Genomic DNA, 26535 nt, shown 5'->3' with positions numbered 1-26535 from the left:
AACCAATTTGAACTTTCATTACCCATTTTAGTGTAAAGAACCACAAACTATTATCATGACCATCAAAAATCTTAAACTTAAATCCTAAATTAAAAAAAAGAGTCATCATCAGTGTTTATGTAGCATGTCAGACCTCTTTGATGAGCAGTTTAGCGACGTCACAATGGTTGTTGAGGGCCGCCAGGTGCAGTGCGCAGAAGCCGTCATCCTTCTTCACGTCCACTAGCTGCCGAGCTCGCTCCAGAATGGTCTTCGTTGCTCTGGAAACACAAAGAGGCACATTAGCATGTCATCTTGTAGTAGTTTACCTCCAGAATTAATGAATGCTGCCCATTCACAACCGTTATCTTTATAATATAATAGTATAATAATAATTGTATTTGTATAGCACTGTATCATACAAGGGATGCAACTCAAAGTGCTTAACAAATGAGGAAAAAAAACATAATTGTTTATCATGAGTGTTAACCACCACCATAATGCACATTGGTCAAATATTAGTTTATTACTTAGTAAATATTCATGAAAATATCAAATTTGGTAGTGAGCAGCATATTTGATATGGGCAACATGCTTGTAGTCGCAATGCCTTCTCTCATGCCTAGTCTACCTTGAAAAATTAGCTTGCAGTAGACTCCGATGTTTAAAACACCAAAAAGACATGTAATCAATTGAACTGCAAAATAAACATGTATTGGCTTTTTTTCTTTTTTTTGGAATGGGTTTGGTATTGTATGGTAGTTTTTGGGTCCATCTCCACAGTTTTTTGTGAGAGCCCGTACACCTCGAATGTTTCTTTTTCAGCAGGAGCAGCTTTTCAAGGTACTTCAGTCTTCAGTTCACACAAGGAAGAGCGCGACACTGCTTCTTCACAGTTCACCACTTTTTAAAATGTTTTCTTTGGTGCTGACGTTTCGGCACTAGGCCTTCATCAGAGTGAGTGAGTGAGTGAGTGGGTTCATCGCCACACCATAAAAGGGTTGTCCAGCTCTGGTACAGTACAGCCTATGTTGCAGACATATCCTTGTCCAGTTCTCAAGGATGGACATTACAACATCCTCAACCAACCTCAATTGTACTACTGCACACTAATCATATGTATTCAGTTCATTATGTCTAACTGTTTAACTTAAACACTTAGGGTTTTCTTTTGCCTTAAGACATGTAAATGTTTTTATCTTTTACCAGACATGTTTCGACGGTGTTACTTCCGTCTTCATCAGAGGGTCCCTCTGATGACCCTCTGATGAAGAGGGAAGTAACACCGTCGATGTCTGGTAAAATATAAAAAGATGTACATGTCTTAAGGCAAAAGAAAACCCTAAGTGTTTATGCACACTAATCAGTTCACTGACATCAGTCAGTAATGGACAGATGTTTAACTGCTTTAAAACCCTCCCCTTGATGTTTTTACGATCTGCAAATTACTAGAATCGCAGCATCAGCCAATGACTTCTGTCTGAATCCCATCGATTTGTCCTTGAGCAAGACACTTAACCCCAAACTGCTCCTGGTGGTAGGGTGGTACCCTGCGTGGAGGCCAGGGTCACCAGTGTGGGAATGTGAGTGTGAATGGGTGAATGTGAGGTCTAAATGTAAAGCGCTTTGAGTGCTCGAAGAAGTGGGAAAGCGCTATATAATATAAATGCAGTCCATTTAATGTTATCAACTAGGAAACAACACATGCACTACTGTACTGTGTGGACTCATGGCTTACAGCATGTTGCCTTTGAGGGCGGCGTGGTGCAGTAGGTTGAATCCTCGGTTGTTCTGGAGGGTGAAGTCAATGCTGGGCACTGAAGTGAGGAGCTGGATGATGAGCTGGAAGTCTTTCGTAATGGCGTCATGAAGTGGGGTGTCTCCGTACGAATCCTGTAGAAAAATACCATTACATAAGAGTAAGGGTTACCGCGCGAATAGACCAGGCGCGATGCGATTGAAGCGACAGATCGATTGAAGCGACTAAAGTATGTCCGTTACAAGCAGAAGGCAAAGCATTCAAACATTCCCATTGGCTGTGGTCACTGACCTCTATACAGTCATTGGCTGTCGCGGCTTGTCGCCGAACCGCTTCATAGAAAGTTGAAAGGATTTCAACTTCAAACTTTCGCGCTCGTCGCGCAAATCGCTCTAGTCTCCAGAATCGCTTTTGTCTCGCGACTCAATACAAAGTCAATTACTTTCGTCGCTCGCATCGCTCTTGTCGCGGTAGGTATATTTGTGCGGTTAGAGTGAATAATCACATACGTTTTATTGAGTAGTTATGAAGCATGACGGAAATGAACATCTTGGCAAATGACTTGAGTTTGTGCATGGACACACATTGGGAAAAGTGATTCTTACAGAAAAATACTTCAGGCGAAAGGCTGAAAGACCGGTGAAATTAAATAATCAGAGGTACAGAAGTGGAGTTCAGGTGTCACTATCAGGTTTCCGTTTCTTTCACGCACAGGAGCTGAATGCACTTTGTTGAACCTATTACAAATGCAGAAAACAAAGAAAACCCTTTGGAAGTGCATTCAGCTCCAGTGTGCAATTCCTTCTTTTTCCCTCTTGTGAAATAACGCAATGAGCAAAAATTCCTGAGTAAGACAAAGGCCCGGACGACAGCTCTTACTCCAATTGCATACATGCAACAGCCGGTACAGGGCAAGACTTACCTGTAAATTGACGTCTGCTGATAGTTCAATGAGGACGCGGACCACCTCAGTGAAGCCTTTATTGACGGCGATGTGAAGCGCGGTGCACAGGGAGTTATTCAGGAGGTTTATATTCGCCCCATTACTCAACAACAGCTTGGTCACCTCCACCTGGTTACTGTAGGACAAAATGGGAAACATAACAGACAAACAAAGTGGTGACAACATGCAATGCATGTGGAATATGCAACTGTGGTGGAGACCAGGGGGCTATACCTAGAAGTAGGGCTGCACAATTAATCGAAAATAGTCGAAAATCGTGATAAATCAGTGAAATCGAAGTCGAAATTTTAATCGTGATTTAATCGTGGCAATAGTGACCTACCTTTGAGAGCGTCCTTGAAGCCAGAACTATTGACAGGCTGGTGTTTCTGGCCAGAAATCTGTCCACCTAAGTTTCATGCTATTGCCTTTACATAATTATTACAATTCATTTTATTTTGCTCATCCCGTATATAATTCATTCTTGGTTATATTTCATCTTGTTATAATTTTCCAAAAAATCTGCGAAATTCAATAATCGTGATTAATAATCGTGATTACGATTTTGACCAAAATAATCACGATTATGATTTTTTTCCATAATCGTGCAGCCCTACTTAGAAGTACAGGCTTTTCTATTAGATGATTTCCCTCTACTACAAGGTTAACTTAACCTGGTTCAACTACTGAACCAGCTTCTTAGTAGACCACCCTGGATTTCATGACAGCACAAAGATGTCTTTACTACTGTGGTCCAACACAGTATCAACAACACAAATTAAATATTTGAATCAGGTACATTGCTCTATAGCAGTGTTTCTCAAACTTTTTTAGAACGAGGACCACTTTGTCTGCCCCAAAAATGTTCAGGGACCACCTGTCAACGGAATTGTCAGTTGAGGGGTGCTAATTTGACGCTGCTAATTTTGATTGAAATCACAACCCTGTCATATTGTGGTTAAAGTAAGACTTCAGCTATGTTTAGCTTTGTAATTATGTTGCAAACATAGCCTACTGGTAGCTTATCTTGGAAAAGAAACCCCTTCGCGGACCACTAGAGCTCTGTCGCAGACCACCAGTGGTCCCTGGACCACACTTTGAGAATCACTGCTCTATAGTAACTGTAGAACACTTGCTCAGTGAAGTTACTTGTGTAACTAATCATGTTACTAATCATGGGTACCGGTACTAACAAGCACAACATTTCATAGGTCCTCCACTGTGGTTCTGCTCTCTATCTGTTCTACATTACTTGTATACTGCTGTACTCTGTAGTGACCCCTCACTCTGTACTTGCTTGAATGTCTTCCTTGTAGGTCGCTTTGGTCAAAAGCGTCTACTAAATGTAATGTAATGCAAAGCTGCAATGTGCTTACCCGAAGGCTGTGTAGTGTAATGCTGCGTAGTGTAGTGTAGTGTAATATGTACTCTACTTACCCGAAGGCGGTGTAGTGTAGTGTAGCGTAATATGTACTCCACTTACCCGAAGGCTGTGTAGTGCAAGGCTGCGTCTCCGTCCTCGTCTTTGAGCTCGACGTCACTGTTTGCCTTCAGCAGGATCTCCACCACCTCCACATGGCCCTGGTGGGACGCCACCTGCAGCGCCGTCTTGCCCTGGTTCTGGATGTCCACCTGGATATAACAACACCAATACACATTACACATTACACCTGCAGAGCCGTCTTGCCCTGGTTCTGGATATCCACCTGCACCAACAAGTAAGGGATAACTGCCGACCAGGTGACCGGTTATACGAAATTAATGGCGATTCGGCGGCTCCGAACTTTGGCGACACACGCAGCGCGAAGACAAAGTTGCCTCCGCCAAGCCATTCATTTCTATAACCGGTCGACCTCAAAGGCCGTTATCCCGCTTATCTGCCGTTATGGTGGGGTACTTTTTTAATTTATTATTGTCTGTAAAGTTGTAGGAACCATGTTCTATCGAGATAGAATGTTGCTGTGCGGGTGTCCAATTTGACGCGCCTAGAATCTTCGTTTGGTAGCCTGCCGACGCTGTGATTATTTAATTTTCCTTTGGCCCTATACCACGGCGGGATGGAAGTTTAAAAACAAAAACTTGCGAAGCATTTCTACATGCTGAATCGACACGTCGCATCACGCCTCTATTTCCCCCTGCTGATCATCACAGGCTACCTGTCAACTTCGTGCGTAAAAGAGAGAGAGAGAGTCTAATTAAAAAAAAGGGATGTTTTCGGAACAAGGGAAGGCAGCGGGAAATAGCCTACATTTTAAAAACCATGGGAGTGGAGCAGATGACGAGGTGACTCGTTTCGATACAATTGATGGCGAGGCAGGTGCTTAGAATTTCGGTACAGGGTATTTTTGTCATCTATTGCTAGGCCTATCTGTAAATTTGTAACCTATGAATTATGCCAACTGCAGAATAATTTAGTGCGCACGTAATCAGGCGCGCCTCTATCAGATGCATGTAGTAGAACTTTTAGGGCGACAGACTTGACAACCAAATGCGATAGAACTGACGACTGGCTCTTGGCTTGACAACCAAATGTGATAGAATTAACGACTGACTCTTGACTTGATAAACAAATGCGATAGAACTAACGACTGGCTTTTGGCCATAGCAACCTGCAGTTTAGAATTAGTAACGGCAGTTCGCCTAACTTAGTCGCACGTTTGACGCCTGACAGGTTATAGGGAATTAGTTGCAACCCCATCAGCCAATCAGAAAAGAGGATTCAGTTGCGTAGGCAGATAAATTACATTAAACATTACACAAAGTATTGTGCTCAGGCTCTGAATACAACAGAAGAAAATAATCACTGATACTGCAAATCTGGAGAGGGCGTAGGCCAAAATATTTGTCTGTTTGCCATACTGCCCAATAAATCACAACAAGATTTGGTGACTTTTCCCGACTGAAAGTATTGTGGCCAGGCTCTGACTACAACAGAGGAAAAGAAGGAATGACAGAAGCCCTGATAAGTACCTTGTCTGCAAATTTCTGCACGAGTTCTTGTACTTTGGTGGCGCTTCCCCTTGCAGCCTCTATGACCAGTCTGTTGGGGTTGTCAAGCTCCGTGGACTGGGACAGAAGCTTCTCAAGCACAGAGATCACACGAGCTGTTGAGGACACAGGAGACAACAGAGAGAGAGCGGGAGAGAGAGAGAGAGAGGGAGACAAGGGGGAGAGGAAGAGACGAGTTAACACAGCTGTGGCATCTACAAACTGTGCTACTGCTGCGCTACTTGTGAGATCTTTCAAAGATGTTTAAAAAATGACCGAAAGTGACAAAAACCCAAGACCCATGTGGTATGCACAAATGCAAACGAGACATCATGAAATTAACAGATATTTAAACCATTTCGTAAGAGAACAAAACAAACAAACAAACAAACAAACAAAAATGCTTCAGACAGACAGGTGTGTTTCAGTAAACAACGGAGCAACAACCTGTTAAAGGAGCAAGCAAGAGTTGAATATGGCACACAGGAGGAGAAAGACAAGAGACATGCAGTACACACATAACAATTAGCATTTGTGATTAAAAAGACATAGAAAAGACGTTGAAAACAAACAAAAGATGATCAAAAGATGCAAAAAACAAAAAAAAGTGAACACAGACAGATATGTGGACCAGGAGTGCATTTCTCAAAACCATAGTTGCTAACTACGTTAGCTACTTTGTTGTTTGCAATGCAAATTCCCATTTGCAATTACTAAAGTTGCTAACCAACAACAACTATGCTTTCAAGAAATGCACCCCAGAGAAGGAAGTAAATGCTCTTCCTCCAAACAGTTATCTTACATCCTGTCTGACTGGGGTTCTCCGTGGTCATCAGATTGGCATTGACCTCCATTGGCTGGGCACATATGCACGCGGGGTTAAACGTCCACGTCTGGCTGTCAAAGGCCACACGCAGGTCTCCGTCAGCGTACACCTTCAACACCTTACCCACCTGCCCTAGGACCTGACAGGAGAGGAGAGGAGAGGGGAAAACAGAGTTTATTACAGCTTATATTTTATTTTATAACAATGTATTGATACTATACACATGTAAAATTAGAATTATACGGACTGCAACTCAGTGTTACACAAACTTTTATATTACTGAAACTACGGTCACACACATCGCTGCTAGTTATTTTAACTTTGAGCGAGGCGAGTAAGCGAGTAACCAATTGGAATGCAGAGTTCGGATAACTGAGAGTACTTCTCGCTTTTGCATTGGCAGTTAAACCCGCAGGAACGTTTAGCGAACGTTCCATGAGCGATTGGCAAATAGGCCAGTGAACAAGAAGCAAGCAACGTATGTGAAAGTAGCAAGAGATGAGTGAATGTGTGCTGTTGGTAGGGCTGGGCAATAGGACGATATATATTGTTATCGTGATATAAAAGCGTATATCGTGACCTTTCTCCTATATCGTTTATATCGTGATAGTAATTTTATCAATTTTATTCAATTGAATATCATTTAATTACATTTAATGTTGTCACAATACACACTATAAGTCAATGTAACTGTAAAAAAAAGAATAGAAAGATCCATTTTAAAGAAAGATTGTTTTGCGACATGAAAAAATAAAGAGCAAATAAAGAAAATAACTGAAAACGTATGTAATTGTGCTATATCATGATATCGTTATCGTGATATAAAGTAATCCATATCGTGATATTGTTTTTTTCCATATCGCCCAGTCCTATGTTAGTCATAGTAAAACATGACTGTATGCACAATGTAGAGACATAGTTTAATTTCTCTGGACAGTGTAAAGGTGGTGAACATACAGTGGTCATGCTGTCTGTCCATTCCCCGTGGCCAACCTGGAGCCTCTTGACATTCTCCATGTCCTCCAGCACGCGCACCAGCTCGCCCACACAAAACGTATTGACCTGTGGCCACAAAAGAGGAAGGCATGAACACATGCTTTGCAAAAGGCCAACCAATGATTCAGCTATGAATAACAAGATGCTTACAAGTGACAAATATAACAAAGTGACTCATCAGGCACAAACAAGTGGAGCATACATAATATGTGAACCCTAAAATAAAGTCTTGCCACATTCTCACCTTAGTAAGAGCTCCAGTAAGTAAAGCATAAAACTATGCCGATGCACACATATTTTAAGTCTTAATTTGGGTAGAAATAATCTTTGCAAAGTTCCCTTTACAATTTATTCGGTATCAAACCAATGAATCCATATGGGCCACTTTAGGAACCATACAGCATGGCAATATCACCAATCACATAATGTGACATTTTGTACTTGCTCATGTTTATAATGTATCTTTTATACATGGCAATCATTTCTTAGCTTGATTATTTGAACTTCATGGAGAAACAATTTCAGGTATGTTAAGGCAACTTTGTGTTCGCCTTTCAATGCAATGGTTCAAATGTAAATAAAGGCATAAACTATAACAGGCGTCACCAACGTTGTGCCCGCGGGCGCCAGGTAGCCCTCCAGGAGCTTCTGAGGTGCCCACCAAGGATGTTAATAAATAATCATTACTTCAAGATTTTAGTCACAGTTAATGCTTTTCTGAATTTGAATACGAGATTATTTCTTCATTAGACTATAAAGAATGTTTCCTTATAATCTTTAAGCAAATTATCATTCAATCTAGTGTGATTTGGGAATTATGTCAAGACATCAATAAAGGGTTTTGAACAAAAGTAGCCCTTGGGTAGCTCTCAGTAGCCCTCGGGTAGCCCTCTGACCCAGAAAGGTTGGGGACCCCTGAACTATAACATTCTCACCTTAGTAAGTGCTCCGGGGTGGTACGTCCAGCGGATGTTATTGGTGTACTGAACACGAACATCTCCCCTTTCTGTTATCCTGTGGATGGTTCCAATTCTGCCAATATACTGTCAATACAAACATACCTGTACTGTAAATCCATACTATACCGTAAATCTAATCCATCTATCAACAAGTTTTGAAGACGAATCCAAAATCACTAAATATGTCGGTACTATGCATGTTCGGAGGCTAAACATTTTAAGTACAAAAAGACAGGAAATACTGAGCATTAAAATAATACCAAGGTTTAAATGAAAAGTATGAAGGTAAGTACTGTAATGTCTGTAATTGGGATAATGAGCTATGCAATATCTTCATCTCCCTTATTGTTCTTCTGTTTTTAATTATTATTATTTATTTTTTTACTATGTTGTAATGTTTTCATATGTGATATGGATCTCGCTGGGTGTAAAATAAAGAATTGAATTGAATTGTACCTCGGCCATTTTGGGGTTCCATCCCCCGTGTCCCTCCTGCATCTGCTTGAGGATGTCGACCTCCAGTAGACACTTGACCTTGTCTCCCTGCTGGAAGACGTTTCCATCCGTACTCTCCTGCTTCTGGAGCTCCGCATGCTCACCTGGACCAGCACAACACAGACGCAAATACTGAAATATGTAATACTTTTTGGCTCTTGTTTGTTTTAGTCCTTTATCTACTTAAACTACTATCTTTTTCTTTCTAGAATTCATGCTGCCTATTCCTGAATGTTACATATTTCACGAATGCTTTCCATCCCATTAAATTGTAAGTATTCATTATGACTGGGAAAATTGCACTTTTCATACACGAAAAATGCTGTTCACGCTGCTGACACATGACTGCACAACGACCCACAGCACTAACCATCTAGTGAAGTTTGCGGATGATACAACACTGGTGGGCCTCATCACTAAGGGCGATGAGACCCACTACAGAGAAGAAGTAGACCTGCTGGCCAGATGGTGCAAAGACAACAACCTCCTGCTGAATGTCAACAAGACCAAGGAGATTGTTGTCAACTTTCAGAGGGTCCAAAAACAACTGCCACCACTGACCATCGACGGTGATGCTGTGGAGAGAGTGAGCAGCACCAAGTTCCTTGGAGTGCACATCAGCGACGACCTCTCTTGGACCACCAACACTACATCACTGGCGAAGAAGGCCCATCAGCGTCTCTACTTCTTGCGCAAACTAAAGAAGGCAAGTGCTACACCCTCCATCATGACAACATTCTACAGAGGAACCATAGAGAGCGTCGTGTCCAGCTGCATCACAGTGTGGGGAGGAAGCTGCACGGAGAAAAACAGGAAGACACTCCAGCGTGTTGTGAACACAGCGAAGAAGATCATTGGAGTACCACTCCCCTCCCTGCAGGACATTTACACCGCACGCCTCACCCGAAAAGCACTGATGATCATCAAAGACACAAGCCACCCTGCACACAAACTGTTCAGCCTCCTGCCCTCTGGAAAGAGGTACAGGCGCCTCCGTTCCCGTACCACCAGGCTTGCAAGCAGCACGATGCATCAAGCAATCAAGATACTGAACACTCAACCCACTCTCCCTTCACTGTCAGCCTCTAGCCAGCCAGGCCACTGACAACGCTCCCCCCCCTCATCCCCACCACCATATCTGCGACTGAACATTCCACCTGCACTACTACATCTGTGACTGAACTTTCAACCTGCACTAACTCAAAACATACACATGCACACACACACACACACACACACACACACACACACACACACACACACACACACACACACACACACACACACACACACACACACACACACAAGCACACTGCACTTTCTGCACTAAACCCAAACATACACACACTGACACACAACTCATACTCACACACATACACACACACACACACACACACACACATACACAGGTACACACACACAGACGCACACCGCACTTTCTACCTGCACTAAACACACACACACACACACACACACACACACACACACACACACACACACACACAAAACACATACAAACACACACACACACACATACTGCTGCTGGTGTATTTAATAAAAACCTTTTTTTAATTATTTATTTCTTCAAATGCTACTATTACTATGTCAGAACGCTATAAAGGACTTTTAGAAAAAAGAACAACAAAATACCTCCTCTTAATGTATGTTCTCTACAAGTCTTCTGTTGTCCAGTCTTGCACTTTAAATGTCTGTATGAGCAATGTCTACGTCCATACTGTCTATGTCCATGTATGAGTACTGTCTATGTCTATACTGTCTATGTCCTTACCTAGATTAGTCTATGTCTGCATGGGAGAGCAAGAAACGCAATTTCAAATTCTTTGTATGACCAGTGCATGTAAAGAAATTGACAATAAACTTGACTTGAATAGGTGCATCTTCTCCATGTCCGTCATTTTGAATTTCCAGACATAGACATTTTTAGCTGTAAAACTAACTGTACTTTGGTCATAAGAGTAAATATTAGTTTATTATTCAGTAAATAAATAATATGTTCATGAAAAGATTTGGCAATAGGCCGCACAGTGTCAATGAGCAGCATAGTTGCAATATCTACTCTTGCCATCATCCCACACAGTGCACCTTTAACAACGGGATGGAGTGTTAAACACCACAAACAACCAAATTTGACCTCAGCGCCGGAAGTCATTATTTCAAAATGAATATGCCAGCAGTGACGTGAATTGGGCTATCAGAGCGAAAAACTGAAATTAAAAGTCCGGGTCCTTCCCCGTCTCTCTCTCCCAACTCACTTCCTATAGTGAGAGGTCTGTCCTCCACTATCCTGTCTGATAACAACCAATAAATGCTTGAAAAGCCCCCAAAAAATAAAATAAAATAAAATAAAAGATGTTTTTGGGTACCTAGATTTGGCAGATGTTCCTTGTAGTAGAATCCTCCCTGTACGTCGGTCATGTACTTGAGGTCCACTTTGCCCTTGTGGCCCATGCGGTACACGTTGGTGGTCCCGTTGGACCACGTGACACTGGCCACGCTGCGGCCCGACTCCGTGTCCCAACCACGGATGTCCACCACCTTGCCGATCTTCCCCTCGCCGCCTGATGTAGTTGTGCATATAGCCACAGACACATGTTGTGCAAATGCACAAATACCCATACACATTCATACCAGGGCTTGACATTTTTTTTATTTGCTCACCAGCCACTGTGGCTAGTGTTTTTCCCAAGTCACTGGCCATTTAGACTTTCTGCTAGCGAGTTTTGTTGTCATTTTTATCTTCTTTAGAATATTCTTGCATTTGAATACAAACAATTGATGCAACTTCTGTGATTTGTCACAACAAATAATAAGTTACCGCTAAAGTGGCTCGTGAGACTGAAATTGTTACTAGCCACAGGTGCCAATGTCAAACCCTGATTCACACATTGTGTGTGTCTTCAAACAACATCAAAAAACATATCGATGCACATTCAAAAACAGATTGATAAAGGTGATGAGTGAATGAGGTTACAATTAGAAAGGAAGAAGAATTGTGCCAAATCACACCAAAAAGAAATGCACTGAACAAGGTGGACAGGTGGAGATGGAGAAAGAATAGATGAATAAATAAATAAAACCTCTAGAAAGATTAATGACACAAAATAAAATGGATTTTAGGGGTGGATTGAAAGGTACATAGCAAGGACTACTGTATGAGGCAGTCTCTGATCATCTCATCAACACTGACTTACACTATGGCCTCTGGATTTGAACACATACAGTAGTCCAGTGGTTCTCAACCTTTTTTTGAACTAACACCCCCTGGTCCTCATCTTAAGCCTCCCAATGCCTCATTGACCTCATCATAAGCCTGCCAACGCCCCCTGGTCCTCATCATAAGCCTGCCAACGCCCCCGTGACCTCATCATAAGTCTGCCAACACCCCCTTAGTAGCAACTAAGCAGCACCGGCCTCTCTCAGTTCTATCCTTCTCAACGCCCCCCCTATGGGTCCCAAACGGCCCTAGGGGGGCTGTAGAGCCTCTGTTGAGAAACACTAACGTAGGTGAACACGTACTGTACATCTTTACTTATGTTGCCTATCGTCAATAAATGAGGTTAATATTAGAAGGATGCTGCACAGTACTTAGCATGACTTACAGCAACTGAAATTGCTTATAGCAACTGCTCATTTCAGGGAGACCTGTACCTACACGACTACATGAAAATCCTGCACACTGAAGTACCTATATATAAATTGAAAGTGTCAATTCACAATGCACCACACAACCTTGCAAGTGTTCCCCATAAAAAACACCTTATAAACACTTCATAAAAAAGGTGAAGGTCATCTGAGTAAAGATGACAGACAAAACAATGACAGCTTAAATACAGAAAAAAGAAAATAAAACAGCAAAAAAGAAAGAAGGTATTGCAGATAGGCATGCATAATAAAACGACAGAAGTGATGAAAACATAAACAAGAGTGCCTTTGCAGGAGAGAAAATCAAAGCAACATTTGCATGCAGATAACAAATACACATTATGACAAATCAAATTCCTGAGTTTACATGAAGTACTATTTTGTACAATTCTTGAAGACCTCCTTTGGCCAGATGTGTGGGAGTGGAACTCCTGGGTCACCAACGTTAGAGACAAGAAAGCTCTTGCACACTGTTCACATTAGTTGAATTGCTTGAAGAAGGTCAATAGACGGAAACGTTGCAAGTAAAACACTGCAAATATGAACAGTGTGCAGGAGCTTTCTTGCCTCTGAGTTTACATTAACCCCTTAGCGCAGAGCCCATGTTATAACCTTACTGTCACCAACATTGTAATGGCTATGTCTTAATCTGTTACTTAAAGGGACACTGTGCAGGAAATGGTCAAAAAAGGTACTGCAACTATGCTGCTCATTGAAACTGGGCTGCCTATTGCCAAATTTGATCTTTACATGAAAGTTTACTAAGTAATAAATAGATATTTTCGAGTATGGCCCAAATACAGTCATTTTTGCAGCTAAAAATGGCTATTTTTGGAAATTCAAAATGGCGGACCATGGAGAAGATCCCCCTTTTCATGTATGAAAAGTGCAATTTTTCCAGTCAGAAAGAATACTTAGAATTTGATGGTAGTAAGTATTCATGAAAAAGGTCACATTAGTGAATGGGCAGCATGAATTCTGGAAATAAACAACTAAAAATCTCACACAGTGTCCCTTTAAGGCTCTCAGTACTGTCATAGCAATGTTGTTATGATGAAGTGGAGTATTTTCAGCAAATAGTGAATAGTGCCGGTGACCCCATCTGCACTAAGAGGCTACAAAACCCATCTCTTCATAGTATTTGTTTTCTCAAAAAGCTCAACTTACCGTCCTGGTTTCCCCAGTCCCAGTCGGGTCCGCGCACCACTTTGGCTCCCTGAAAGATGCCCTTAAGGATTATCCGAGTCAGATTCTGTCTTGGTGCCAAGCCCACACTGTCAACGAACGCACATAGTGGCAAAAACACTAAGTCCCAACGATACGCATCACTGTTTCCATTACACACACGGCAAATTTCACATGTGGACAATAAGGTTTCGGCACATATGATATGACTGACCACATGTACGGGTACATCACAAAGATTTCAAAGCCCCAAAATACCACAATAATTAATAATCAATAATTGTCGGTTCTTAAAAAACAAGGAAAAAACTACTCTGTCAAGCTACTGTATTCTCTGGACTAATATCAGACTTCAGCAAAAGAAAGAACCAACACTGTGGTGATTAACTACTTGCAGAGCACAATATCTTTCAGTATGCGCAGTAGCAACTGGCAGCTGCAAAATAAATAACATACCTGATGGTAAATACTTGTTTGGATCTCGGAGGAGCAAAGGAGCTGCCTATGCCCATATTTTTCTTCCCACAGACAAGACGCGCTACAGTGGTGCGTTAATCCAGTTTGTGCTTCTTGCCGCTTGTCTGGTTATTAGTAAAAGTTGTTTATCTAACGCTACCTTTACAGAGTAGACATACAAAGACTCATAAACAGAGTCTGTCTTATCTCTCCCTGTCCTCAACATCGATAGTCTGGAAATATCAAATAGCAAGTGATTTACTTTCAATCTTTTAAAAAGGAACGACTAAATATTCCAAATCGTCATGTTGGTAGCTGCTCCATAGTTTTCACAGTTTTTTTTTTCTATTTTAAGGCACAAGTGTTGTGCGCTTCTGAAAAATGTTGAGGAGACTCTCTGGAGTTGCTTGAATGGTTGAAAGGTGTGTAGCGGTACGCATGCGCCCGTTCTTATGTCATTAAAACACCACTTTATCCCACACACCTTCTTCTGCACCTTAAGCCTCTTCACCAGAAAAGCCACTTGAGGCGGCCGTATAAATATAGAATAGCCTGCCCTGCGCTCTCTACAGGAAGGCCCTGTGAGGCACGAGGCAGGCTGGGCAGACTTAGCTCAATCGCTCTGGCCGGCCCGATTCAAACAAAAACAAGTGCAGCAGCAAAACAAGAGTCAGAAAAGCCATGTTGTTGTCTATAGAGGGGACATGTCTAAATAGAAAGTTGGAGTAAAGTCAGAAATAGTAAAGTCAGAAATAACCGAATCTTCAAATAGCCAAGAAATAGATATGACTAATCTAATCTGTAAACAAGGTGTTCTCAGGTCGTAGTGCTGGGATAGCTAACCTTATATGCCCCATGAGTTGCTTTTGAACCTATAAATATAGACCTATATATGGACGTCTGAGGATGTGTTTGTGTCTATGTGTGTAAATGGTGACTACATGTATTGTAAATGAGATATGTACCACAAAGATCTAATGCAGAGTTTCTCAAAGTGGGGCGCAAGCCCCCCTGGGGGGGGCGTGGAAGCATCGCTTCAGTGTGACATCTGATTTTGGGTTTTTCCCCCCCCCAAGGAAATTACTTCCTGTCTCTCCAATAAGCAATACATGTAAGCCCTCACCAACATTATATTATACATTGTCATGAATTTGAATCAAAGGGGGGGGGGGGGGGGCACGGAAGCATCCAGACCCTCCGAAGGGGAGAATGATGGGAAAAGTTTGAGAACCACTGATCTAACGAATGCTGAACCTGATGGAACTGACTGTCTGATGTGAAAACAAATATCCCCATGAGACAATAAAGAGTCTAATCTAATCTAATGCCACTAGTACCTAATCTACCAAATCTAGTACCACGCACTGATGAAGGCTTGATAGTCGAAACGCGTTTGCTTTTTGGACATGGTGGTAATATAAATACATAATGAGACGCAGTTTGTGAGTGCGGATTTCTCTGCATAATGAGACCATATCCCGTATACAGGACAGACAGCCAAGACAGACCAACAGACAGACAGGTGGCTAAAGAGCTGGCTGAATAGATGATTTCACTGAGATAACTAACCTTACCCTACAGAGCCCTACGCAGTTGCCAGAGTTTCCAATCAACAACAATCTACAATGAATGGTGAAACCTCAATTTACACACAGCACAGCCACAGACCAACAGACAGAGACAGACAGACAGACCAGATACAGAGATACAGAGATACAGACGGCTAGATGGACATCAACGGATGGATAAATAGATAACTTCTGAATGAATGAACTGACCCTAAAACACATAAACCTGCAAAATGTTCTGCTCACATAGATCACAACATCATCAATCAGACGGCAACTATGCATTCCTACAGGTGTGTAACATGTTATGACGGTATGTTAGCGTTAGCGTGCTGGCTTAAACATGACGGCTGAGATGATGGCATATGGATATGTTGTGCCAAGTGCAGGGGTGGCGGGGGTGGGGGTGGGGGTGGGGGGGAGTGAGAGCTTTCGACATCGTAGCCACGCTAATCCGCTTGCACACAGTGACTTGGCTAATCCACTCTCCAAGGATTTAGCACTTGGATTGTGTGTGTGATTGTGTGTCTGTGTGTTTATGTGTGTGTGTGTGTTTGTGTGTGTGTGTGTGTGTGTGTGTGTGTGTGTGTGTGTGTGTGTGTGTGTGTGTGTGTGTGTGTTTGTGTGTGTCAGAGTGTGTGTGTGCGTGTGTCATGTAGGGGTGGAACGGTTCACAAAATTCACGGTTCGGTTCATATCACGGTATCAAGGTCACGGTTTTCGGTTCTCTGCGGTTCTTTTTTTTTAAGTTCACGATAAATGGTGCACTGGGAATATTAAACCATATTCATATAACTGCAATTATTAAGTGATGATACGTAAGTTGAATCAGCTGTCGTCAACTGATGTGCGCTGTCTGAGCGTTCCAAATGCCCTCTTTCCTACATCCTACATATGTTTTTTATAGGCTTATAATGTGAAAATGGTGTGATTTTAATTGTGTATATGCTATATGCTAATGTGTTAATCAGAGAGACTGGATAAGATAGTCCTAAAATCTCTAATTTGCATATTTTTCTGGGCAGTACATGAATTGCGGTTTGCCACGGACTGCATTTCACGGTTCGGTATGGTGTGTGAATTGTACGGTTTCGGTTTTCGGTGCGGTTTGTACCATCCCTAGCGTGTGGTAAGCTTTTGGCTTTGTTTACACCATTGAGGATATTGTATAAACTATTCAATCCCTTTTTTATTGCCGTTTACACAGCAGATGAAAAGAAGAAAAGCTGCCACATTGCTGCCACATCCTGCAGTATTGTTTCCCAGTACACACCAGTAGGTGGCGGTATATTCCAGTCAAATTCCCACTGAGTATATCAGAGGACAAGACCACTTTCTGAGTTGAGCGTAGATTAGTAAGTTAAGTTAGGTTAGTAAATTAGGTTACTAAGCCAGACTGGCGGGTGAAGAGGGGAGAGAAAACGTGGCTTAAACCTGGCCTAAGGAAGAGGAGAGAAAAGGACTTTTGACCATAATCTGTGACCAGAGGAGCATAAAGTACTGTAGCACTACTTTACATGACACCAAAAATCGATAATTTAATAATGATAAGAAAGTAAAAAATATGTGCAGAATGTGCCACTGGTTCTTTTTTTCAGTAGAGAGTGGGTAATATTTCTGTTGTACCACATAAATGGATCTATAAATGTAAATGCTACACAGCAACTGGCAAGAAAGCTGTACAGAAAGCGTTTTGGCAAGAAAGCTTTTTACACACTTACTGAAGTAAATATCGCAACAATATATACTGTAAACGCATCGTGATAGTATCAAATCGTAAACCTCTGGCCAATACCCACCCCCCTAATTATACTTAGTCATAATACCAGCTGTTCCACAGTCTCTAACGAGGATCTTCACTTTTCTTTTGCTTCTACTTTGTCTTGCTTGGGAAGACTTATACAAACACAATTTAAACACTTTCCTTCTGTTGTAAGTATTATGCATGACTCTCTTCATGCCAAACTAATACCCTCCATTGTCATTGCCTGTTTGAAAATGGAATGGGTTCCTTTGTTATCCTTGTGGTACAAACTGGATCCGAACCAATCCAATCCAGTTTCTTTATCCAAGAAAGCTAAAATTTGATACTAATGCTTTCAAAGACTTACCAGAGAGTTTTGAGGAAGATAAAAATCTAATATCTCTGAACTTACCGCACACACATCACCAGGAAATGTGGCATGCATGAACATTAAGACACAGTATGTACGTAGAGAAAACTCAGGAAAAGACAAAGACAAGGCCACACATACAGGTTCCATACTCATACGTCCATACATACTATGTCCATGCATACAGGTCCCATACTCACGGTTGCGAATGTGCAGTCTCATAGCGCTCAAAGTTGTGTGCTAGGTCGTGCTTGTTGTTCATGTAGCACTGTGTACACAGGTCGTAGTCATAGCACACTTTGCACTTCCAGCGCATACCCATGATGCCGTGCTTCTTGCAGCCGTCGCAAATTATGTTAGAATGTCGAACTCCTGTTGAACACAACAGAGCATAGCATTAGCATTGAGGATGCTATAGCAATTATTCACATGTTCTTCAATTCAAGATTCAAGATTCAAGGAGTTTATTGTCATTGTCAATGAAGGCAATGAAATTGTGGATGGAGCAACAACACGGCATAGTTTCAAGTTTAGAAGTAGCCAAAAAGTAGTAGTCAAAAAAGTCCAAATTCATGAAGTACAATACATTAAAGTAAATAACAAAGTAATAATATCTTAATAATATAATTCTTGACATCATATCCAGTACACAACAGTGTATTTACATTAGGTCATTGTGACAGACAGTCCATAAAAGTAACTTGTGGTCTTCATGAGAACAATTGGTCCATTAATCTGCATTTGTATTCTATTAAAGATTAAAAAAAAACTCATTTACTATTTCACATTACTTGGAATTAGAAGATGTTATCTGGTGTGTTTGTTACTGAAATTCTTGCCAAAGGACTAAAAATAGAACATGGACATATCTCTTCAAGGGTCAATGACGTTTCAGTATTGGCACATGTCAGGGTGGTGCAAACAAAGCTGAAACCACTATTGTATGGAGTAGCCCCTTAATGCGCGCCGTACCTCCTGTGGCACACAGTAATAGTCATTGAAATGTAACTACCATAGCACTACAATACTATGACACAACACAGGCCCTTTAGTAATGTACCACGACTTGGTCATTAGCATACTGGTAACAACAAATGTATAAAGCCGCGTCTTAAGGGGTTAAACTATTCGTATTTGTTTTAGTGGATTATCTCAGAAGCATATTCATTGCAGTACATCATTACCAATTACTAATTAATTGATGGGGATTAGCTGTGGTTGTACCACCTGACATCTGAGCCCAAAAAACATCATTGATGCAGTTTTTTAAATATATATATATATATTTTTAAAATATATATATTTATCATACAGCCCTATAGAATGTTGCGAGAGGAAGCGAGGGGGAGCGAGAGATGGAGGAAGATCGGGAAATGACCCTCGGGTCAGAATCGAACCCGACTCCCCGGCGTGACAATGCTGTGCCCTCCATGACCCCCATGTACGCAGTGCTCCGTGTTCCCAAATGTATCCGGAATGTTCAGGCAGTGCCCTACTAGTCACCGGTACACACTGCAAGCAGAGCTACAGGGGGGGAGCCCAGGGCCCTCCTGTATGGGTGTTGGGGGCCCTATTGTGACCATGGCAGGCCACATGGGGGGCCCCAACAGTGTTTTGCCCTTGGGCCCTGTCTGTGTGCAATTGTTCCGCCACTGGTACACACTCTTGCGCTATTGGGTAAAGTGTTGCAATAGCTGAGGCCCTGCACTGACAACACCTCATACCAAATGTTGCCTTTTTAACCCATTGTAAGCCTGATGCTGCGTATATGCAGACACATGGAGCGACATATGCGTTGCATTCATGCTGTTGGGATTTGAGGTTTTTTTATTACTAATGTGCATATGTTAGAGCTGGATGAATACATTTCAAAATGAGGGTCCGACTCCTAGCTTTTAAAAGCAACTTATGTCGTGTTTTTATGTGCTTCTGAGGCTGAGATATTTAGGTTTTTATAGGCCCAGGGCACCTCTTCCCAGAAAGGGCTCAGGCATTCAGAAGCCCTTTTTTGAAGGTGCCTTATATTAGGCTTCAATGGGTTAAAGCAGGGGTGGGGAACCTATGTTTCGAGGGCCGTTTGCGGCCCTTGAGGCCATGTTATCAGGCCCCCGATATAGTTTTAATGTTATGCAGCTTCACATGAAATGTGACATATTTTGTAAAGGAAACTTAGAAAATACATTTGCAATATAATTAAGCTATATTCAGGGGACCTACAGAAGCTGGGTTCTGTTTTAAAGCTAGCTGCCTGGTATGTGTTCGTAATACGGCCCTCGGAGGATTTTTACGGCCCTCGGATGAATTTGAAGTGGCCCTTCGAATGAAAAAGGTTCCTCACCCCTGGGTTATACAGTCATAAACTACCAGTGACTATCGGCAACTACAGCATGTGTACAAATTAATCACATCAAATTAAAACCGTCAAAAAGGCAGTGGAGGAGTACTAAGCTCAAGAAATTTGCATGCTGCATCCATACTAAAAATATATATTCAGTATGTGGATGGTCCATTTATAATCAATATGTTATTTGGCACATTTTTTACATGTGTTTTATAAACCCTCTTCAGGGATGTTCCCTTCTTTGACTGTTCATTATAGACTGGACTTACCGTACAATCCTTTTACAGGTTTGCTCATTGTATGTGTATGCGTGTGTTTGTGTGTGTGTGTGTGTGTGTGTGTCTATGCGTGTGTGTAGACCCCCTGGTGTGTGTGTGTGTGTGTGTGTGTGTGTGTGTGTGTGTGTGTGTGTGTGTGTGTGTGTGTGTGTGTGTGTGTGTGTGTGTGTGTGTGTCTTTACCTATCTGTGCGTTGTCGTAGAGCAGCAGGTCGTAGGCGCCCTGGTGTGTGTGTGTGTGTGTGTGTGTGTGTGTGTGTGTGTGTGTGTGTGTGTGTGTGTGTGTGTGTGTGTGTGTGTGTGTGTGTGTGTGTGTGTGTGTGTGTGTGTCTTTACCTATCTGGGCGTTGTCGTAGAGCAGCAGGTCGTAGGCCCCCTGGTAGCCGGTGCGGTAGTTGGTGTGTGTGTGTGTGTGTGTGTGTGTGTGTGTGTGTGTGTGTGTGTGTGTGTGTGTGTGTGTGTGTGTGTGTGTGTGTGTGTGTGTGTGTGTGTGTGTGTGTGTGTGTGTGTGTCTTTACCTATCTGGGCGTTGTCGTAGAGCAGCAGGTCATAGGCCCCCTGGTAGCCGGTGCGGTAGTTGGTGTGTGTGTGTGTGTGTGTGTGTGTGTGTGTGTGTGTGTGTGTGTGTGTGTGTGTGTGTGTGTGTGTCTGTGTGTGTCTGTGTGTGTGTCTTACCTATCTGTGCGTTGTCGTAGAGCAGCAGGTCGTAGGCCCCATGGTACCCGGTGCGGTAGTTGGTGTGTGTGTGTGTGTGTGTGTGTGTGTGTGTGTGTGTGTGTGTGTGTGTGTGTGTGTGTGTCTTTACCTATCTGTGCGTTGTCGTAGAGCAGCAGGTCGTAGGCCCCCTGGTAGCCGGTGCGGTAGTTGGTGTGTGTGTGTGTGTGTGTGTGTGTGTGTGTGTGTGTGTGTGTGTGTGTGTGTGTGCGTGTCTTTACCTATCTGGGCGTTGTCGTAGAGCAGCAGGTCATAGGCCCCCTGGTAGCCGGTGCGGTAGTTGGTGTGTGTGTGTGTGTGTGTGTGTGTGTGTGTGTGTGTGTGTGTGTGTGTGTGTGTGTGTGTGTGTGTGTGTGTGTGTGCGTGTCTTTACCTATCTGGGCGTTGTCGTAGAGCAGCAGGTCATAGGCCCCCTGGTAGCCGGTGCGGTAGTTGGTTCTCGTGCCGCTGTCCCACTGCACCACGACCGTCTTGTCGGGTGTGGTGGTGCTGCCCTGGCGCCCGATCTCCACCACCGTGCCCACGTGACCCTCGCCCTCGTCCTGCTGGCCCCACTTCCAGTCCGCGCCGCGCGTCACCCTCATGCCCACCTCCATGCTGCCGATACAGGGATACAAGGGTACAAAGTAACGTCCCTGTGCACAACCACTGTCCAGGTGCTGGTGATGTGCAGTAAGAGTAATCCAAGTAAAGGGAGGATAAATTACCGCACACTGGTCGTCTTTGCTGGTGGTTTATTTGGTGAACAACGCGTTTCGCTATTGCTTCATGAAGGGGGGGGGGCGAACTGTGCAGGAACACCTCCGTCACACATATACATAGAGACACTTTCATGTCAAATGTAATGAAATGAACAGCCAGTGCAAAACAATTCACCCAGCGAGATCGCACACAGCTGACGACGGCTGTTTGCACACATAACCCACTCAGTATGACAACACAATGTCTACATAGGTTAACGACTCGCGTGTATGAATAACATAACGTCTAGATTTCTACGCTATAAACAAATGGCTTGAGGAAAGAAACTCCTTCTCAGTCTCTCTGTTCTTGCTCTATGACAGCACAGTCGCCTACCTCAGTGTTTCCCAACTAGGGGTACATGTACCACTAGGGGTACGCGAGCACACCTTAGCGGATACGTGTAACAATGTAGAAATAACAAATATATGGAGTGGGATAGAGGAAGAGATATAGAGCATGAACGAGTGGGGTCATCTGACCAAATTGCATAGGGGGTACGCAGGACAAAAAAACGCTGGCCTACCTGCTGCTGCTGCTGCTGTGCTTTGGCTCCTGGGGACGGGGTGTGGCGGCTGCCTTGGTGCAACTCTGGGCTACACGCCGGCTGCTGCTCCTGGCACAGCCCAAGTTATGGCTGCTGCCTCGCCGACGCCTCCCCGCGGGCTCCAGGAAGGAGATGAGGAAGGGGAGAGGCGTCTCAGTGAACAGCTCCGGGGACACTGGGGGAGACACACACACACACACACACGCACGCACGCACACACACACGCACAACACACACGCACAACACACACACACACACACACACACACGCACGCACGCACACACACACGCACAACACACACGCACACGCGCACACGCACACGCACACACACACACACACACACACAAACACACACACAGGAAAAAAGTATTTTATTTCAGGTGTAATAATAGTTGCGTGAGATCTGACGAGGTGTGCTTGCTATCTTTACACCGGAGCACATTCATAGTTAAACTTCAGTGGTTACATATAAGTTACTTAATGTATACACAAAAAAAACAAATGATTTGGGTACTGACTTATATTGACGAGCAATGTACAGAGATGGACAAAAAAGGATCTTAAAATTAAAATTAAATATTACCTAAACCTAAAGGTCAATCAGGGCTTTTTTGCCCCTCTCATCATGGTTGTGAACTTTTGCCATTTGGACACATGGGAACTGATGGTCTTAGCCGGATGATGGTCACTAGCGACCGCTTATGTCACACAGCCCTTTGGTCGACCTCTCGTTACAGCCACTCGCTGCATTGGCTTGATGCGTGGAGCTCACATTCTCACACACGCGGTTACTATTGATTCAAGAAATCGGTCACGTTTTTTTGTGTGTGTGTGTGAGAGTGAGATAGAGATAGAGAGAGAGAGAGAGAGAGAGAGAGAGAGAGAGATTTACATATTTTGTTGAATAAAGATTAGTACATCCACATGTTCTGCAATAAACTAATAATAACATGATGACATGCTCATTACCCTAAAGTTTCCAGATCATGCCACATCAAGTTGTGTGGTGTAAGCAAGACATACACGTAAGCTCTCTCGCCAATGCTTTACTAGTCATGGGGCACACGGACAGACTTGGGAACTTTGCTGCCATCAATTTTCAAAAGTTGAATTGAAAATGGAGTTAAGAGAAAAATATCAAAACAGATGTGATTGCAATCAAGACTTTTATGTGTCTGTACGTCTAACAAAAAATATTCTGTGACTGTTCAAAATCTGTCGAAAATGTCTACATAGATTGCTGGCCCTCTACCGCCAAAATTCTAAACACGACGTGGCATTCAAAGTGTTAAGATCAGACTGTTGCAGGGTCTACATCCATGGCTGAAGTGCACTTGAGCAAGACTAGCCCCACATTGCTCCAGGGACTGTGACCAATACCCCATAAATGACTGTCAATCACTTTGGATAAAAGCTTCAGGTACACTAAGTATAGTGTAGTGTAATGTAATGTAATGATGGTCTTGCTTTCTACACTTCTCATGCAATGTACAGGATACCCGACTTAAATTCTCAATCTCAACCACCTAATTTTCACCACCTGATAAAGAGCTCAAATACTGAGTTACCCAAACTGTATCAGATCAGCCTGAACCATCCACACTGCCAAAATGAATATAGATGACATAACCAAATCAAGTCTTTACAAAGTCAAAGTCTGTGCTTCCCAATAATATGTGAATAAATCTGAACAATCAGGTTCAATGTGTTTAAATTGAGAACCTACCGAATGAGGACGATCTCCTCCTCATTTTGTGGCGTGAATTGTCCATATCTACGATGGATTATGTTCCTCTTTTCCACCAGCGTATGACTACACACATAGTCACAGATAGCTTCAAATACCCGCTCATGTTTGCTTTAGCAGTGAACTTTACTCTTTGTTTAGGAAAGGCAAAACAAAGCTGGATCACAAAAATAGATGATCAAGCTGCAGCTGTCATAACTGTGGAGTACTAATGTGTAAAATGCGTATTTCTGATCATTTTGATATCTCTGATTCCTCTGAACGATTTTAGACCAGTGTACAGCTTACTTTTTTACAAGTACATCTTATCATGGATGTCAATACCTGATTGTCACATATACGTAGTTCTCAATAATGGCAAAATGAGAAAACTCAGGCCCAAACAGAACACTTAAAACTCCCTTCCTCATAAAAAAACAACTCCGAAATCTTGACAAACAATCAAAAACAGCAGCATCTTCTTACCAGATGCTCTGGCTCATTTGAAACTGCTCTAGACTTCATGTCACACAGGCCTAAATTTTTTGAAAAAAGGTTCGCACACTCCTTTGGATTTTTTAGTTATTTTTTCTTCTTTTTATTCATTCATTCAATGGCAATGACATTTCAACCTCTCAATCTTCCTCAAATTCAGACTCGTACGAGAGGTCGAAACATCATTGCCATTGAATGAATGAATAAAAAGAAGAAAAAATAACTAAAAGAAGAAAAAAATCAAAAGGAGTGTGCAAACCTTTTTTTTAAAAAACAAAAACGTAATCTTTTTGTTCAGCACCAGGGATTGTGCACAAGTAACTCTCTACACAGGTTTCAATTACAATTGGATTATTACACTGCCTTCTGAAATGTTGGCAGTATTTCAGTGACTTATTGCTTTGAGGCGATTCTTCTTTTTTGTGTAAACCAGTCAAACAATAAGTAAATAAGGAGGATGGAGGAGAGTTGGGAATTGGGGAATTAACTGTTACTGTATATCAATATACTGTAGTGTACTATGAGATATTATGGAAATAGTGGGCCATTGACTGCAATATATTGCTGTACTAAGAATTTTGCGAACCCTTACCATACATTCGGACCTGTGTGGACATATTATAGAAGTCGCAGAAGAAGCCTGCTACAGAACACTGGTAAATGTGTAATTTCCAACTGGTGATTGCCAAATTGATTTCTAAATCAAAATGTCCGCATTTATTGACATTGATTGGGTACCACAATCTTTCAACTCACAACAAATGGACAAATACTTGTTCAGTCCTTTGAGCGTGTGTGTGTGTGTGTGTGTGTGTGTGTGTGTGTGTGTGTGTGTGTGTGTGTGTGTGTGTGTGTGTGTGTGTGTGTGTGTGTGTGTGTGTGTGTGTGTGTGTGTGTGTGTGTGTGTGTGTGTGTGTGTGTGTGTCATACAGAGCTATCCAAGACTCGCCCACACTTCCTGTGACACTGAGACAAAATGTTGTGATGAAATCAATCGGGCTAGACCAGATTATCTATGCCTTTTCATTGTGTCCCCAGAAAGGTGGCCAATGAATATTTAGATTTCCCAATTTGCACTAAGTATTACAGTACTAAGAGTTCTGAAGGGAAAAATAACCCAATCCAATTTTAAGTCAGTCAGTCTGTCAGTCACCAGGCCGCAGGACATTTTGAATAGCCCACATCTGGCCCTCAGGCCACTAGTTGATAGGCTTGGCATAGATAGAGTCTACATTGAGCCTATGCTGCCAAGCCTGCCAACTAGAGGATGAGTGCCAATCAGTGGCTTGCAGCCTTGTCAACTTGCATAGAGAGAGGCAGCTGATACAAGCAGGTCACGCCCACCTTAGAGAAGATAATAGGCTACATGAGATTGGCCTGACAATGACATGAGTTCTGTTGTCACAATAGAAATGCTAGTAGCCTACAGACTCGTGGTGATAACAAAGAGTCTTTTAATTCATAATGGACTGTCTCTGATGATAATACATCCCACCCAAATGTGTGGAAGAAGTGATATAAAATGATACAACTCTTTTTGACCTGATGTTTCACAATGGACCTGATGTTTTGAATGGCTCTGGCTCATTGAGGCAATGTTGTATGTTTCTAGTGGGCCATCGCTTAATCCATTCCTATAGCCCATGATTTCAGTATCAGTAGGCTATACAGTAGGCTAATCATTAGTGGATGTCTTTGATTAAACGTATCGTTGTTGGTCCTCCATAACACATTGATTTTCTATTGTTTCCTTTTTTCCTTTT

The 26535-nt window shown here is 42.5% G+C and overlaps 1 protein-coding gene across 2 annotated transcripts in view; it reads right to left on the bottom strand.

Annotated features, from left to right (window-relative positions):
• mib2 (MIB E3 ubiquitin protein ligase 2) overlaps window positions 1-24370 on the bottom strand; it is a 36186-nt gene extending 11816 nt beyond the window's left edge. Inside the window, exons 1-15 of one of the 2 annotated variants that reach the window (XM_063207891.1) lie at window positions 24278-24370; window positions 22531-22726; window positions 21637-21860; window positions 18132-18303; window positions 13776-13882; window positions 11330-11524; window positions 8907-9049; window positions 8427-8534; window positions 7453-7557; window positions 6472-6634; window positions 5652-5785; window positions 4165-4313; window positions 2661-2817; window positions 1718-1872; window positions 134-260 (exon numbers count right to left, since the gene is read on the bottom strand). In XM_063207891.1, the coding sequence (XP_063063961.1) occupies window positions 134-260; window positions 1718-1872; window positions 2661-2817; window positions 4165-4313; window positions 5652-5785; window positions 6472-6634; window positions 7453-7557; window positions 8427-8534; window positions 8907-9049; window positions 11330-11524; window positions 13776-13882; window positions 18132-18303; window positions 21637-21860; window positions 22531-22726; window positions 24278-24323 (2181 nt within the window). In that variant the 5' untranslated portion in view covers window positions 24324-24370. Of the gene's footprint in view, window positions 1-133; window positions 261-1717; window positions 1873-2660; window positions 2818-4164; window positions 4314-5651; window positions 5786-6471; window positions 6635-7452; window positions 7558-8426; window positions 8535-8906; window positions 9050-11329; window positions 11525-13775; window positions 13883-14249; window positions 16190-18131; window positions 18304-21636; window positions 21861-22530; window positions 22727-24277 lie in introns of those variants that run through there. The other variant, XM_063207890.1, reaches the window with a different exon arrangement.
• Between the last annotated feature and the right edge of the window lie 2165 nt (window positions 24371-26535).

The sequence above is a fragment of the Engraulis encrasicolus genome, chromosome 10, assembly GCF_034702125.1.
Source record: "Engraulis encrasicolus isolate BLACKSEA-1 chromosome 10, IST_EnEncr_1.0, whole genome shotgun sequence".
NCBI classification, from domain to species: Eukaryota; Metazoa; Chordata; class Actinopteri; order Clupeiformes; family Engraulidae; genus Engraulis; species Engraulis encrasicolus.
The sequence above is the reverse complement of the archived record's forward strand: the minus strand, read 5'-3'. Positions and strand labels throughout refer to the sequence as shown.